Source organism: Geotrypetes seraphini, chromosome 1, assembly GCF_902459505.1.
Source record: "Geotrypetes seraphini chromosome 1, aGeoSer1.1, whole genome shotgun sequence".
Lineage (NCBI taxonomy): Eukaryota > Metazoa > Chordata > Amphibia > Gymnophiona > Dermophiidae > Geotrypetes > Geotrypetes seraphini.
In genome coordinates, this window is record NC_047084.1 from 2,495,131 (window position 1) to 2,513,493 (window position 18,363).

Sequence of the window (18,363 nt, forward strand, 5' to 3'; positions counted from 1 at the left end):
AAACCCTCCTCGGCAAAGCGGCAGAAGAAAGCCGCCTGCCATGGCCCAAACTGATCCCTTCTGTTCTATTTTGCATCCGCTGTACCCCAGGTAAACGCAATCAGTTGTCCCCATTTGAACCGCTGAAACCCCTTTGGACAGGGCCTTTCACTGTCTTACTTGCTTCTCCCACAGCTGTCAAATTGTCCCGCCACGAGTCTTGGATTCACTACAGCCGTGTGAAGCCCGCTGCTGAGTATATTTGTGAAAAAGGGCCTACTGACCTTCAACTGAAAATCACGCGGCTACCCCACACTCTGGAAGAGTAATCACGCACGTCTGATCCGGAGATCTGACAAGATATTTAATATGAACTCTGTTGTATATTTACTGCTTGTGATTTACGTCTTGCCAACATTGTCCATGTCCCCTACCCCTCCCACGCCTGGGTGTGCCCCTTGTGTGGCACTAGTGGACAATGGGGGCAAAACGGAAAATGTTATTAGATTTCAAACTAATTATGAGTGTAAGGGTCAACTAGTGACCCCTATATATATATATAACAAGGTTGAATATTCTATATGTAATAATGGAGATTCACAGATCTGTTTCGACCCCAAAGCAACTAATAGGGATACTTGGATAGAGGTCAGGTCAGTCTGGGATCAGGGCCCCCTGATTCAACAAACCCTGGTCACTAATCCCCATGTCCCGGCCTCAGTCCTCTTTGATGCTTGCCATGCCATGGACAAGAACCCCACCTTCCTTGGACGTTGTGGTGCCCTAGCATGGAGGAGGGAATATATGCACAATGATAAATACATGTGCCTGGCGGGACAGAAGCCGTCCCACTGTGAAGGTTCTTCCGAACACTACTACTGTAACTACTGGAGATGTGTATCCTGGGCTACTTGGGGTATGACCCGACTGCCTACCACCCGAGCCATATTATCCAAAATGGGTGACTACCTCTGACTGTGGCCTCCAGAACTGTAACCCACTTAACTTCACTATCCTACAGCCGTTTAAATGGAACCTCGATGATAGCCTCCGGAAAGCTCGCTATCTTGTGGGCCTACAGATATATGGTAAGGGCACAGACCCTGGTACTGTCTTACACATCAAACTCGTTGAGAGACACCGGATCCCTGAACAACACAGCATTGTGTTTCCCGACTTTTATGAACATATGAAACTTGACCAACAAGACTTTGTGCCCTCTGCCACCACCCGCAACCTTTTCATACAGTTCGCTGAAACCATAGGAGCCACCTTAAATCTGACAAACTGTTATGTCTGCAGGGGCACCCAGCTGGCCCCTGAAAAACTCCATTCTGGCAAAACACTGCATACAGCGTCTCGGACCATCCTTTACCACTCGTGTTGGACACCTGCAGTGCCAATCCTTATGGACTAAAAACAGTACCTCTCAGCCCGGATGGACTTATTGGACCGGAGATCCTAAGTTAAAAATACCCAGACGATGGAATACTACTGGCAATGCTACCACATTAAATGTCTACCTCAACCTGCCTGCTTCTGCCCCTTGGGCTGCACCAGAAGGATACTACTGGATCTGTGGGAAAATGGCATACCCCACTCTACCCTCAAATTGGACTGGCACTTGTGTTCTGGGCACTATCAAACCAGCCTTCTTCCTCCTCCCGTTATCCGAAGGAGAACATCTGGCTGTCCCAGTATTCGATCAACGGGCCCGTTCTGAAAGAAGTTTGGAAATTGGTAAATGGGAAGACACTTGGCCCCCGGAGCGCATCATTGCTGTCTACGGTCCTGCTACTTGGGCTGATGATGGTATGTTTGGGTACCGGACCCCAATCTACATGCTTAACCGCCTCATACGACTGCAGGCGGTTTTAGAAGTTATCACCAATGAAACAGCTAGGGCCCTGGGAGCCTTGGCCAAAGCGAACACTATGATGCGTACCGCCATCTATCAGAACCGACTGGCCTTAGACTATCTATTGGCCGCTGAAGGAGGGGTATGTGGCAAATTCAATCTTTCCAACTGCTGTCTACAACTGGATGATGAAGGATTTGTGGTTGAAGAGGTCATAGACAAGATTACCAGATTAGCTCACGTTCCTGTCCAGACTTGGAAGGGTTTTTCTGCTGATATGTTTGGACTCAACTCACTGACTGATTGGGCCTCCAAACCGGGACTCTTTAAAGCCCTCACCATAATTTTCCTGGTATTCTCTGTCATACTTTGTGTTCTTCCTTGCCTGTTACCATGTTTATTGAAAACCCTTAACCGTACTATTAGGACTACGATTGACAAAAGTACCACCGCTCTAGTCCTGGCCCTTTCCTCCTATCACCCAGTCCCCACCTCTGATACAGATGGCCCTGACCTCCCGTAACCCAGCTAGTCAGCTAGCCTACAGAAGAAAAGTTGGGAATGAAGGATCCCTAGCTAGCTGACATAGCTGGGTCACGGTGTATATGAAAAACTCCATCTTAGATCAGTGGGTAGTAAAACTAAAAACAGCAACCTGTGACTCCATTTTACTGCTCTGAGAAATCACGTATGCATGCAGGCCTGTTCTATGTATCTGTCTTAGTGCCTGGTACAGCCAGGAGGCAAAGGAATGTAGATGTTAGCTAGCCATTGATGTATAGATTATAGGATGGATTTATGGTTTTGTTTTTCTCTCTGCTGTTACCTTTTGGTCAGAGCTGGTTAGAACTGGTTTGAACTGGTTAGGACACTATATAACTTTGGTGTCCGAGATCCTCAGGGTCTTCTGTTTATGCAGCCAGTTCTGCCCAGAAGTCCAGCATATATGCTTGTTTAATAAAAGCCTTTTTAAATCTCTTCAGTCTCTGGCTCAAGTCTCTGCACTACTAAAGGAGGGCCTTATCCTAAAAGGTACCTTCAGTTAATTGTCTAGAATCCAAAAGATTGCAGGTTCTGAGGCCACATGGTTTTACCTAAGAAAAAAACCTTATCAAATTAATCTAATTGACTTCTTTAACTGGATGATAAAGAAATGGGTAAAGGACATGGGTAAAGGACATACGCAAGATATAATCTACTTGGATTTTAGCAAAGCCTTTGATATAGCTTCTCACAAAAGATTCATGAATAAGTTGAGAGGGTTGAACTTAAGACCCAAAGTGGTGAACTTGATTGGAAACTGACGAGCGACAGACGGTGGTGGTAAATGGAATTCACTCAGAGGAAAGGAAGACGAGTAGTTCAATATTGGGGCCAATTCTGTTTCATATGTTTGCTGAAGGGTTAGAAGGAAAGGTTTGCCTTTCTGCAGATGACAGAAAGATAGCCAGTAGAGTATGTACCCTTGAGACAGCAGAAGCTATGAAAAGAAATCTTCAAAACGATCAAAATTCTGGCAATTAAAATTTGATGCAAAGCAGGCTGGTTTTATGAATCACATGATTTATTACATTGTCAAACAAATGACTTGTTTTCACCGCAAGCTATAGCGCATTGTGTTTATATTTTTATATTCGTATTATTTTGAATAAACTTTTCCTGCGTCATCCAGAGACCATTGTTCCCCTCCTTTTTTTTTTATTTTGGGTTTCCCTAGTCATAGGGCTCCTTTTACTAAGCTGCGCTAGTGGTTTTAGCGCGCGCTGTATTGCTATGTATGCTAGACGCTAACGCCAGCATTGAGCTGGCGTTAGTTCTTGACGCATAGCACAGGGTTAGCGCATGCTAAATACGCTAGTGCACCTTAGTAAAAGGAGCCAATAGTGTGGAATATAGTTCTTCCTTTTTATTCTGGATTACTAAAAACGTACCTAATGAAACAACAAACACACACAACAATAGAGAACTTGCGCAAGGCAGGAAATGACCTGCTTCAATAACTTCACTGTGACAACAAAATCCACTGTGTTCCAAGTATTGCCTGGCTGGAAACTTTGGTACAAACACTGCTACAATTAAACCTGCTAGGGAGAGGGCTTCTTCTCTCAGGAATATGAATGGTAATCCCTTTCATGCTCTGCCTCACCAGACTAAAGAGGATATCCGCATTATACTACCATTTATCTAATGCCAAAGCTGAGTTATGTTCTGCCTTTAGGATGCCATATTTTTACTGTACTTCATGTCTGAAGCAGTTTTCTGTGAGCATCATTAGATAAATTGTTCCATAACAAATATCTCTCTGAAATATTGCCAAATGATCCCTCTAAACCTACCATGTTTTGAACAGTGAGCATGATTTTCAAACTGTGCACACGGTCATATAATATGATTTATTTTCTGCAATTAAATAAGAAACTCAGTTTACAACATATATGTTATACCAATTTTAAGGAGACGGTGTGGGTCCTATGCAGGAAAGTTAGAGTTTCTTTTGCAAGAGCTCAACCTGGCTTTGCACACATGACATCTGGAGTAAATAAAGCCCGTGTCAGCAGTAAGGAGAAGAGAAAAACCACAGCCATCTAAACGCTGACCTGCTGGCCCAGGATGATTTTTTCAGTCGTTTTTCCAGATCCTCTAATGCTTGGGTCCGTGTCTTCCTGCAGTCTTCCACACTTGCAAAGGCTTCAGAGAACAGCACTATATCAATGTCCGACCAGTCCTGGGCATCTGTTCCTTTAATGTACGAGCCTCCCTGTTAGATTACATATTTGCAGAGAAATGTTTACTCACATGACCTTTAACCTCCCCTGCATACAGAGCCCTTTCAGTCAGCAAAAGAACCTAAAAAGACTGGGTCTCTCTATTCCAGTATCACAAGTCATACAACTGGACTCAACTTTGCTTTAATTTTTGATACAGTACTCTTATCGTGTAATCCTTCACTACAATAAAACTCCTCTACAGCTCCAAAATGAATTCTTCTACGCAGCTTGCCCCAGCTCACATATCTGCTACAATAAACGTGCACCAGCAGATGCCGCTAGGACTAAGGTAGGGCTGAATCAGATAATAGCCATCATCAATCATCATCCCAAACCTTCCTTCCAGTCAGGATAACTAGTTGAGAAGCATGTACTAGAGCTGCCCAATTTAGGGGAAAAGTTTTTTTATTTAATTCAATTTGGCCTATTGAATTGATTTTTTTGGTATTCAATTTGATCTTCACTGACACAGCTTTTTAAGTTTAAAGCTGAATCAATTTTGATTGTAAAATTAAACAAGCCAGATTAACACAGATCGATTCTGCACAGTCAATGCTAACAGAAAACCCTCACCCAGTATGGAATAAGTAATCACAAACTAAAGATATAAATATATAGACAAATGTTAAACTAAACAGCCAAGAAGCTAGACTCTGCATACGATGCAACACCATAGAAACAGTTAACACATGTCCCCTAATACTGTGTAAAATATAAAGATAGCAGATGTAAATTTGAAAAGACTGACAAATAACAATCACCACTTTACAAATTAACAAATAGAAATAAAACAAAAATGGAAAATAGGAAAATACCATTTTATTGGACTAATCCATTTTTAAAATAGCTTTCACAGGCCAAAACCTCATTCTTCAGGTCAGTATAATATACAGCTGTTACGGTATCCTGGCCTGACCTGGTTAGTAAAACATGTATTAAAATTAGTCTAATAAAAAGATTAATTTATTTCCATTTTCTATTTAAAAACATTTATCAATACAGCTACAATAAAGCAACCAAAAAATTTTTTTCTACCTTTTTGTCATTTCTGCTTTAATCATCCTCTTCACTCTCTTCTTTCTATCCAGAGTCAGTCCTCTCTCTCTCCCCCTTTCATGCATCTGCCCTCTATCTCTCTGCCTCTTCCATCCACTGTGTCTCCATCCCTTCCCCTGTGGCCTTGCCTCTCCTTCTGACCAGCTTTTCCCCCTCTGTTCCCTTTCTCCTCCTACACCCATCATCCTAGAGCAGGGGTGTCCAATGTCGGTCCTCGAGGGCCGCAATCCAGTCGGGTTTTCAAGATTTCCCCAATGAATATGCATGAGATCTATTTGCATGCACTGCTTTCAATGCATATTCATTGGGGAAATCCTGAAAACCCGACTGGATTGCGGTCCTCGAGGACCGACATTGGACACCCCTGTCCTAGAGCAAGCATCTCTCTTTGTATCTCTTCATTTGTCGATTTAGCATCTTTCCCACTCTTCTCTCCTTATTTCTCTCTCTCTCTTCCTTCTTCTCTTCTTGCTTCCCTGTCCCAACATCTCTCTCTTTTCCTCCTTCTTTGACTTCAGCCTCTCCCACTCTTGCCTTACCTAATCTCTCTTGCTCTCTAGGCCATCTCCTTCCCTGCTTGCCCTGTAGTAAGGCATCTTCCCCTCCCCCCTCTCCCTGAGTTTTGGCACCCTCCATCCATGCTCCCCAAGATTTGATAACTCCCCTATACCCTTCCCCCTCCCCTCCCTCCTTAACATGGTCTTTCTTTGTCACCCACACACACATACCATCAGCAGTGCAGCCTTCACAACATGCTGCTCTTGCCAGCATTGGGCCATCCTCTCTGCCAGGTCCTGCCTACTTCCTATTTCTGTGAAAGCAGGACCCAGCAGAGAGGAATGCCCAGTGCTAGCATGAGCAGCGTGTTGTGAAGGCTGCTGCTGTGGAGAAGTTCCGGATCATGACAATGCTGGGCCTGCACTAAATTGGTGAGGCCAATTTTTTACCAGATCAAATTGATTCAATCGATTCAATTGAAGTGAATAAGTGAATCAATTTGAATTAGGAATCGGGCAGCTCTAGCATGTACTAGACCAGGGGTAGGCAATTCCGGTCCTCAAAGGCCGGAATCCAGTCAGGTTTTCCCCAATGAATATGCATGAGATCTATTTGCATGCACTGCTTTCAATGCATATTCATTGAGGAAATCCTAAAAACCTGACTAGATTCTGGTCCTCGAGGACTGGAGTTTCCCACCCCTGTACTAGACTGAACTCTAGAGCTGCACCGACACACCAGTGGCATAGCCAGCCAGTCAAATTTGGATGGGCCTGAGCCCAAAGTGAGTAGGCCTCTCTTTTTCCCTTCCTCCTCTCCCCTCCCCCAACCTGTGCAGGTGAGATGCCATACCAGAGGTAGGCAGGGAGATGGAAAGAGAGGTAGCAACTGGGAGGGGAGACAGGGCACCCCTTTACCCTTCCCCATTTCCATATCTCCCTCTCATGCTCTTTTTGTCCTCATTCTAACCCCCTCTGCCACCTCTCCTTGTCCTCCTACCCCATCTGCCCTTCCATCTCTCCCTCACAAATCTGACCCCATCCCTGAATCTCACCTCTCTCCCTCCTTCCCTCATTTGAGTCCAACATCTATCCCTTCCCCCACTCCCTCCACTAAATCCAATATTGCTCCCTCTCTGCCTTCTACCCCTCCCCGAATCTGGCATAACTTGGGAGGGGCCTTATTTCTATGCAGCATTCTGATGGAAGTGGAATCTTGCCACTGTCCAGCATACCTACTGGTCGAATCTCTTTGCCATGTTCCTTTCCCAGATCTTCTTCTTTTTTACCTCTGGACTGGCATTTCCTTCCTCCACCGAGTGCATCTACTTTAAATTTGTTATAAAAGTTGCAGGGCTGTGGCAGCAGCAATTCACAGTGTTGTCCTGCTGTCGGCCTCAGTGCCTTCTCTTCACTGCAGCCTACCCCAGCGGAAATGGGGAGTTGTCAGAGAGGACAAGCCGCAGTGGAGAAAAGTCACCAGGGCCAGCAGCAGGACAGCACTGTGAACTGCTGCCACCACCTGGCAACTTTTATAACAAATTTAAGATACATGCACGGGGAGGGGGGGGGGAATAAAAGGAAATACTGGTCCAGGGGTGGGGTGGATGTAAGGAGTAGATGTTAGGAAACGAACAGTACTGTGTATGTCTGTCTAGTAGCACTATAGTATTAAGCAGTAACCACAAGCCTGAACAAAAGTATAAGATATATCAATACTCTTTACCAAGAGCTTGTACAAGACACTTTGTATACAGTATTTTGAACATGAAGCTCCTGTCCAGCTGCCATGTGCACAGGTATTAATAAGGGAAATATGGCTATGGTACATTACCTTGATTATGCGAGTCACAGGAAGCGGGAAGCATTCCTTGATCAAATCAATTACTGCATCTGTTTCTGCCATACAGGAAATTCTCAGGAGCCCTGGTCTGTGGCGAAGCTTTGTTACCACAAATTCTTGCAGTTGTTTGGCGCTTCTAAACTCCAGAATGCTCTCAGGGGAGAAACCAGTAGACATCTGTGCTATAAATATGCACATGCATTTGATATTCATAATAGCAATATTATATATAGAGCAATTGTTTAAAAATGGAACTATTTCACTACTTTGATCACTTTATTTTCAAGGCTTTTATTTTTTTTTTTAAACCTAGAAGTTTCCTGCTACCCCTTTATCTTACCATACTCATACTGGAACCAGGGTTGGGATCCAGTGGCATTTTTTTGCATAGATCTGGGTAGGGTTACCATATGGCTCCAGAAAAAAAGAGGACGGATTGAGACCTCCGAGTTTTACTTCCATTGCTTTCAATGGACGTATGGAGGACAGACTGAGACATCTGGGTTTTACTTCCATTGAAAGCAATGGAAGTAAAACCTGGAGGTCTCAATCCGTCCTCCTTTTTCTGGAGCCATATGGTAACCCTAGATCTGGGGAACTCTTCTCACCCCCACTCCTAACTCCAAACATACCTATTGTATAGGTTGTGCAAAGTAATTGACTTAATTGGCGATATAATCAATAATTGGGATTAACAAGCACGTAACTGGCAGCTATTAGGAGCTGCGTGCAGATCTGCCCTATTCCATTGTATTACAAACTGTACGGCGAGAGGCACATTCTGTAGGCTGTCAGCCGGTGCTTCTCCTCCTCTCCTCCTCCCCCCCATCGGCGTAGCAATAGCAGGCTCAGGGCCCTGTCTGGAGGGCTGCTGCGCATACATGAACATCGTGATGACATCACACGTGTGCATGATGTCATCCTATTGACGTCCGTGCATTTCCGGATGCCCTCCAGCTGCGGCCCTGAGTTTAGTGTGCCACGCATTCAAAATGTTGGTGAGACATTGCCATCTTCTTTATCATGTGTGCCTAATTTTCACAGCATGCAACTCCAGAGTGGGTGTGGTCATGGGAAGGGACACGGGCATCGCCAGGATTTAGGTGTGGAGTTATAGAATACTGCCATGTATATGCCTAACTGATATTAGCCCTTACACAACCCTTTGGCAAATCTAAATGCTCACACCCAAAGTCAGGCACAAAAATGTAAGCTAGTACTGTATTTAAAAAAAAAAAAAAAAAAAGCCACTCCACACAGAAAAATCTTTATAGAATGCTAGCTTAGCGTGGATTGCCCTGGTGCCTAATGTTGATCAACTTAAACAGCAGTCTCCCACTAATCTGGCCATTGCAGTAGTCTTTGGCAAGGGTCCCTGCAATCATGAATATTAAATCCAGCCATTAGGCATCACTCTACATAATGATCAAGATTCTCCAAACTGCCTCTCTTTCCCTGGGTGAACAGAGGGAGGGGGGAGGGGGGAGGGATGCTGTAAACCAGGGATCTCAAAGTCCCTCCTTGAGGGCCGCAATCTAGTCGGGTTTTCAGGATTTCCCCAATGAATATGCATGAGATCTGTGTGCATGCACTGCTTTTAATGCATATTCATTGGGGAAATCCTGAAAACCCGACTGGATTGCGGCCCTCAAGGAGGAACTTTGAGATCCCTGCTGTAAACTGTAACTTTACAGCATCTTCAGTTTCAGCTGACACAGCAAGGTAGATTCACACGTGGGACTTTGACTTGGCAGTGCACAACACTTGCCACCTGAGCCACCAGGACTTTGTGAAAAGTACTGGATCTGCAGCCAAAAATCTTCTATCGCAATTGCCTGGGAGTTTCTTCCCCTATTCCACTTTCCAGATTCTTTACCCCACTCACTGCAGCACTGTGCAGCAGTGAACCTCTAGGGGCCAAGCCTCAGGGTTCCTCCCAGCACTCTGAAATCATAAACTTTAAATCCAGCCACTGCGCAACGTCATTGCACAATGTCTTCTTGCTGCCTCCAAGCACTGCTGACCCCCAGCCAAACCAGAATAACAAGTCCTGAGCCAGGAATTAAACCCAGCTCCTTCTGCATGGTAGTATGCAGAATTTATACTGAACTTCTGAGCTGGCCTAAGAGAAAGATTTTATTAATTTGCCAGATTCCTCATTCAACAGATGCTTTTTCCTCTCAATAACAAAGTAATGCTTCGAGGAAAGTTTCTCTTCCACCCATGATACTGTCAAAGCTCTTATTCCAGGTAACAATGGTCTCTACCATTTAGAACAGTGGTCTCAAACTCAAACCCTTTGCAGGGCCACATTTTGGATTTGTAGGTACTTGGAGGGAAAAATAGTTACCGTAATGTCTTATTAAAGAAATGACAACTTTGCATGAGGTAAGTACCTACAAATCCAAAATGTGAATGATCTGAAATTATCCAAAGCAATTAAGGAAATATTTATAAATCTTTCCTTAACTGCTTTTGATAATTTCAGCTATACACAGCTGAAAGCAGTGCAACATGCAGAAAGTGAAAAACTATCAAAGTATCAACCGCAAGAGACAAGATTTTGGACCAACTACTTTGAGGCCCTCGGTACTATAAAGAATGGTTCTTTACGGAAAACTTGTGCCTTAAGTGTCTGGCGGTTTCGTTCGCAACCGCCTTCAGCTCTCACCTCCTCCAGCACCAGAAACACGCACAAGCTACACTGCCTCCAATGGTTACTTTACGTTCTGAAACGTTGCCCGCATCACTGCTGTAACCTCACACAAACGCTTTCCTGCATCTGTATGTGATTGTGAGGTGGAGTGGAGAGGACATTCGCGTACAGACGCAGGAAAGCGCTTGCATGAGATTACAGCAGTGAGGCGAGCAACGTTCCAGAACGCGACCACCGGACAGTTAAGGCACAAGTTTTCCATAAAGAATCAGTCTTTATAATACCAAGGGCCTCAAAATAGTACCTGGCATACGGCCCTTGGGCTGCGAGTTTGAGACCACTGATATACATTACATTACATTAGAGATTTCTATTTCGCCATTACCTTGCGGTTCAAGGCGGATTACAAAAGATATATAAATGGGGGTTACAATGGAAGAACAATTGTCATTTCTAGAGTTGTAAAGAGTAGATCATTTTTTGTTACTAGAGTTGTTAAGAGTAAGTGAAGTTAGGACTGTTTCTGGAATTTCTTGAAGAGTATAGTTTTTATTTATTTTCTGAAAATCTTGTAGTCTGGGGTGGTTAAAAGTAGGTTGGAGATTTGGTTGTCTAGTTTTGCGGCTTGAGTGGCCAGGAGGCCATCGTATTGTTTTGTCCTTTTTACTTCTTTGATCGGTGGTGGTGTGAATGTGTTTTTCTATGTCTGGTTAAGGTTTCTTGGATGAGGCGGTTGTTTAGGTAGGATGGGCTATTTCCGTTTAGGGTTTTGAATATCATGCAGTAGAATTTAAATAGTATTCTTTCTTGGATTGGATTTAGAAATAATGTAGCGGCACAAAGGATCTCTTTCTCTGCTAAAGTTTTAGAAGCTATGTCTCAAAACAGACTACTTATTTTGAATTGCATCAAGATTCCAATGTATCTATAGCAATGTTCTTCAAACACTGGTCCATGGACTGGTGCCGGTCCACAGAAATTTCCTGCCGGTCCACAGGGCCGGCATGTGCATCAGGCCCAAAACTGTGTTCTTCAACTGCCGGTCCGCAGTGCGATCGATGCGTTGTTAATAAGATTATATTGTGTGTATGTGAATGGAAAAAATGGTGTTACAATTAGGACTATGGGGGCAGGGTCTGGGGTGGAGATTGGGGTAGAGACGGGCAGGGGTTGGCCCACGATTTAGCCCAGTGTTCTTCAACTGCCGGTCTGCGGACCGATGCCGGTCCACAAAATAATTCTTTTATTTCTGCCGGTCCATAGGTGTAAAAAGGTTGAAGAACACTGATCTATAGCACAAACATTACTGAGGCTGGACATAAAAATGCTGCTTTGTGTAAAGCATTGTTCTATTGTCATGTAATTTGATTTACGTTCAGCCTTTTATCTTGTTGTTCATACATTATTGATAGCCAGACTAACTGAATTGGGGATAGCAAGGCGTGTTCAAAAGCTTTTTGATGAATAGATCTTATTGTGCTAAATGGAAAGGGGGGGGGAGGGGGAGAAAGGAATCTGTCTGCAATATGAAAAGCTATATGTGAAATTCCACAAGAGTCCCAACTCTTACCAATCCTGGTTAATATTTTTATAAGCTCTGAAATATAATTCAATTTTATAGCTACATTTCATATACCAGTTATATCTAGCTTGTCTGATGTAGATATTCATTCATTCAATTTTCTATACTGTTCTCCCAGGGGAGCTCGGAACAGTTTACATCAGTGATCTTAAACCCACGGGCTGCCACGTAGTATTTTGAGGCCCTCGGTATGTTTATCATAATCACAAAAGTAAAATAAAACAGTTTCTTGATCATACGTCTATTTAGCTATAAATGACAATATTATTATTAAGACTTAGCCAAAAGGAAAGATTTGTAAACTATAAAGAGTTTTACCTCATGTAAAACTGTCATTTCTTTAATAAGATATTAACTTTTTTTTTTTTTTCATGAGGCCCTCCAAGTATCTACAAATCCAAAATGTGGCCCTGCAAAGGGTTTGGTTTGAGACCACTGGTTTACATGAACTTATTCAGGTAGTCAAGCATTTTTCCCTTTCTGTCCCAGTGGACTAACACTCTATCTAATGTACCTGTGGCATTGGGAGGATTAAGTGACTTGCCTAGGGTTACAAGAAGCAGCGTGGATTCGAACCCACAACCTCAGGGTGCTGAGACTCTAGCTTTAACCACTGCACTACACTCAGTTGAAACAGTGGAGACATGGGTCTCCTTGCATAGGTTAAAACTCAGCTTGGGTGAGTCCACCTAATCATTTGAGGCCTTTGGACTCTTTAAAAATTTGAGACAGCGCTATTCAATGTGAAGACTCTCTGAGACTGTTAGATGTCATATCAGATGCATTATTAAATATGGAAACTCATTCTAAACTTATGGTTAGAAAAGCTTTCTAGAGGTTATAAAAACTGAGGAAGCAGAGCAATGGAAACATTGTGTAGGCTTATGTTTTATCAACATTTGAATTTTGTAACATTCTTTACATAGTCTGTGCCCAAGAAAGTTAGACTCACCCCTGGATTCTATAGGTTGCCCAAATTTGAGTGTGGATCCAAGATCCATGTGTAAACTAATTACAGGGAGAAGCGCTTATTTAGTGCTCCCCAAGGAGGATCGACTAGCGGTTACACCCCGAGACAGCGTGAATTTGTAAAACGCCAGCCATCGTTGGTGTGCTGATTCTTCAATTTGAGATAAGTAATTTTTTTAACTATTATTTGGAATTTTTGTCTTCTTACCACTGCATTGCACGTCTCCTCTGTCTTAGGTTCTGAGAAATAAAAAAACAAAAACAAAAACTCTTAGGGCTCCTTTTACTAAGGTGCATTAGGGCCTTAACATGCGGAATAACGTGTGTTAATTTGTCGCGTGCGCTAGTTCTTAATGCTAGCATTGAGCTGGCATTATTCTAGAAGTGTACCGTGTGGTAGATGTGTGGAACAGTCTCCTGGAAGAGCTGGTGGAAACAGAGACTGTGACTGAATTCAAGAGGGCCTGGGATAGGCACATGGGATCTTTGAGAGAGAGAAAGAGTTAATGGTCACTGCGGATGGGCAGACTAGATGGGTGGATGGGCAGACTAGGTGGGCTTTATTTGCCACCATGTTTCTATTTTTAGGTATTTATATACCGTCTATCAAAGTTATCTAAGCAGTTGACAATCGGGCACTTAAGCATTTTCCCTGTCTGTCCTGGCAGGCTCACAATCTACCTAATGTACCTGGGGCAATGAGGGGATTAAGTGACTTGCTCAGGGTCACAAGGAAGAGCGTGGGATGTGAATATACAACCTCGGGGTGCTGAGGCTGTTGTTCCAACCACTATGCCACTCCTTCCAATCCTGGTAGCAGCCACCGAGAGCCCTAAGCAAATGCATTACAAGGCGCTCATTAGTATTAAAATCAACACTCCTTGTAGTGCACAGCGGGGAATACCCATCTCTTCTTGTTTAAAATTTTCAACTACTACTTGTTTTCCTATCTACCGTAGCCATGCTGAAAACATTCTTAGATTCTCTATAGCATATGTGTTCTTAGTTTCTCCTAGCAAGTGTGTTATTGATATCAGTCTCAAATTCTCAATAACTTATGTGTTGTGGATCCTGATGACTACAGTGTACGTATCTTTGTAACCCGTTCTGGGCTCCTGGGGAGGAAGAGCTATAAAACTAAATAAACAGAGCTGCTTGTAGGCATTTGTTCTTGCTATGTGCAAGTATGTTGTCCTGTGCCTATGGTCAGAACGCAGCTGTTAGGCCCCAGGCACACACTCACATAAAACACACACAACAGCTGGGTCCAAATTCCATGTAAAACAACAACAACAACGACATTAAAAAAAAAAAAAACCACAACAAAAACAAATTTGCTCCAGAGCTCTAGTGATCAGGAACTTTACTGGGCCTGCGCACAAGAGCTGTACCTATCGCTCAGCTACTATGCGCAGGCATCAGGCATAGGGTCACCATACTTTCTTGCACATGACCCTGTCCCATTCCGCCTCCATCCCCACCAAGTTCCGCCTCCATCCCCGCCCCCCACACAGCCTCTTCTCTTCCCCAATAAACTCCAGCCGTGTCTGGAGGGCCCAGAGCATGCGTGGATGTGTGTGACATCATCCGCGCATGCACAGAGGTTCTCCAGACATGGGTGGAGCTCGTCGGGACTTTCCAATTCCCCGGACAAGCCGCCAGGTTTTGGAAAGTATGTCCGGGAACCTGGACAGTCCTTTACAAAGAGGACATGTCTGGGTTTCCCCAGTTATCTGGTAACCCCAACCATGCACAGTTCCTCCCCCTTTCTCCGGGATACTCAGCACCAATAGCATGCGTATGATTTGCATGTTTGTGCAGAGCATAGCTCAGAAAATCAAAATCACTCCCATCCTGGCATTTTCTACCAGGTTGCCAGAGTTTTGTGCATCCTGCCTTTACTGTGGATTTTAACAGTATCTAAACTGGGGCATCATTTACTGAATCTGGCTCTCAGTTACAGATGCTCAAGATTACACTTTTAAGTATATTGGTTTTAGGTGGGGAGGGAGGGTTTAGTGTAAGACTACACTTTTTATAGAAGCATTCAAATGAATGATGATTCTGATTCGTTCCGGCATATATATCTTGGAGTAATATATTATGGAGTGCTGTGAATTAATTGTCCTCGTCAAATGATTTATAATTTTTGATGTTTATATATTTCGTTTGTTTTATTTCATGTATGTTTCTATTTGTAAAGCCGCCTAGGAATAGGCGGTTGAGAAATCTTTTAAATAAATAAATGTACACAATACAGCAGTTTGTTTAGTATGTCAAACTAAAATGTTTAATTTTGGTTCCCTTTTTTACAGTATGTATATTGGTTGCTGTTCATTCATGTACTTGATATACGGCTTTCTCCGAGATCAGATCAAAGCAGTTTGTATAGGAAAATACAGTAAACAGGATGCCATATTGACATAATATCCCACACATCAAGGAAAGATCAGCTGTGATGTAATACTACCCTCACCTGGCCAGAATGAAAAGAAATTAAATCTTTGCAACACGATAATGGCTGATTTCAATTATCTCAATATGTACTTTTAGGCCTTACTAAGGAGCTATAGGTCCTAGATGAAATAAATGACTGCTTCATGGAGAAGCAGGTTCAGGAACCAACAAGAGGGGAAGCAATTCTGGATCTTGATTTTAGAATGTAGTTTGTGGTGTGAAAGGTAATGGTTTGGGGCCACTAGGCAACAGTGACCATAACATGATAAAACTTAACGTAACTGGTAGAACCACACTAAGGAAAACTACTGTGCTAGCATTTGATATTCACAAGGGAAACATTAATTAAAGTTACAAGACTAAAGTGAGCCTCTGAAAACTTTGGTTTACATCGGAGATGAAGGCTGTTTAAAAACACTGTTTTGGAAGTTCGGATTGCATGTATTCTACACATTGAAGTGGGAAAGAAGGCCAAACAACTAGCACGGTTGAAAGGTAAGGTGAAAGAAGTTATTAGAGCAAAATAACTTTTTTTTTTTAAATGGATCTAAAGAAAATAGGAAAAAGCATAAGAACAAGGAAGGAGATTAGTGGAGTGTTGCAAAGATCTGTACTGGGACCAGAGCTCTTTTAACATATTTATAAATTATTTGCAAATAGGAACAATGAGTTTAGTGATCAGTTTTCTAGATGACACAGAATTGTTTAAAGATGTTTTATTTATAAATTGGAATTTATTAACTGCCTTTCTGAAGAAATTCACCCAAGATGGTGTACAGGAAGTATAATTCAACATAAAACTTACAATTTTGTTAACAGCATAACAGTAAACATAAATACAATGAATATGGTAAAGTCAAAATCAGTAAATTGAAACTTCTTAGGACTACCATGAATCAATTCAAGCATATACTTATTAACAGGTCGATAGCGACTGTGCAACACAAGATCAAACAACGATCCATTGGCAGCATTAAGTTTACAGCACTTCCCCAGAAGAAGCCTGTTAGCATGAAACGGACCTGGCCCCTCTGTCAGGTTAGAAAAGACAAGTGCTTTTCGTATGTTTAACTCATTATTCCATACACAGCTTTGCTAATGGATTGATCTTGAATGGTTGTTAGCTCTTTTTCTCATTTGAGTATGAGAGAAAATGAAATTGAAATTGATTAAATATTTAAATTGATTATAAAAATTAAATTATTTTAAAAAACGTCAAAAATAAGTATTTAATAACACAAAAAAATTAATTCAAACAGAGGTGCCCTAAACCCCAGATTGATATATTTCTATTGACTTGACTCCGGGGGTTCTTTGAGGTCTTTTCTCCTCTGTTTGTATATTATTGCGTATCATATGTAGACAGGACAAGTTTGGAAATCACTGCACCAACATATGGGCAGCAGAAAAATGCACTGCCTAAATATATCAGCATATTTTCTCTGGTAATTTCCACTTCTTTTCCTAAGCAGGCTAATGCAGCAGCCATGACAGTTCCCTAACCTGGACTGGATTAAATCATCAAACCTGCGCTCACCCCTTCTCCATAATTCTTTGAAGCCATATGCTTTAATCCTGCATGTTCACAGTCACAAATTGTGATGGTAGCCTTGGAAACAAAAGTGCTTATGGTATTTCGAATAGCAGTATCAGCCTAAGCAGTACCTCTTTTGCTGGCTGTGAAACGATGGTCCCGTTTTTCATGTTGCTCTCGGCTATGGATTGTTCCAAATGACCTGTGACATATCCTGCAAGTGACACACATTTCTGAGGACACATGGAATGTTTCCCTCTTCTGAGCATTATTCCCCCAGACATGTCTTCCTTTAGCATTCATTTCTCCATGGTCTTCCTAAAGAAAGGACAATGAGTATGGGAATTTTAAGGTTGTGTCATAACAGAGAGTCTACTAAAATGCTATTTAATAGGGATGAGCTGTTTGAAACAAATATTGGGCTAGACGCACTAAAAATACCGACTGGCTCACTGTTGGCCGATTCTCTGACTGATTCTCCAGCAGCGATCAATGCGCTATCAAGTTTGCATGCAAACACGACCGATCAATCTTTCAGTTGAGAAACTGGCACATGAGCAGAGCCCTAACAGCAGTGACAGGGGAAGCAGTCTGCTGTCACTGCTGTTAGGACTTCTTTTTTTTTTTTTTCTGGAGCAGATATTATGTGTTTCTGTTACATATGCACAATCTGTCCCATTTAAAAAAGAAAAGAAAAAAGTACCCCCTCCACGCCATGCCCCCCCCCCCCACACACACACCAGGCACCCCTGAGCCACCATTCCCCCGAACCCCACACCATGTCCCCCTCCACACCAGGTAGCCCGAGTCAATTGGTCAAGCCTATCAGGGCATTAGGCTCCTCCTTCAGTATCCTGGATACAGAAGGAAGTGCCTAAGGCTTGATTGACTCAGACACCTAAGGTCCCTCTCTTTGGGAGGGGCCTTAGGTGACTGAACTAATCAGGGCCTTTGGCCCCTCCTTGCACATCACATAATCCACCGGGAGGGGAAGGCCCATCATTTAGGACTGGCAGCCTGAAGCATCAAACATTTTAATAAGGTACAGGGGAGGTTGGGGGGGGGAGAGCGTCCTGTGGCAGGAGGGATTGGGCATCCCTCCTGCCATTTTGGGGGGGCTCAGGGTGGAGAATGGCTCAGGGTGCCTGGTGCAGGGGGACAATT

The 18,363-nt window shown here is 43.0% G+C and overlaps 1 protein-coding gene across 1 annotated transcript in view; it reads right to left on the reverse strand.

Moving 5' to 3' along the window:
- The window catches only part of LOC117361092 (2'-5'-oligoadenylate synthase 1-like), a 66,590-nt gene that overhangs the window by 35,967 nt on the left and 12,260 nt on the right, over window positions 1-18,363 (reverse strand). Inside the window, exons 3-5 of the mRNA XM_033946004.1 lie at window positions 17,331-17,517; window positions 7,993-8,183; window positions 4,435-4,595 (exon numbers count right to left, since the gene is read on the reverse strand). Of these exons, the coding sequence (XP_033801895.1) occupies window positions 4,435-4,595; window positions 7,993-8,183; window positions 17,331-17,517 (539 nt within the window). The remainder of the gene's footprint in view (window positions 1-4,434; window positions 4,596-7,992; window positions 8,184-17,330; window positions 17,518-18,363) is intronic.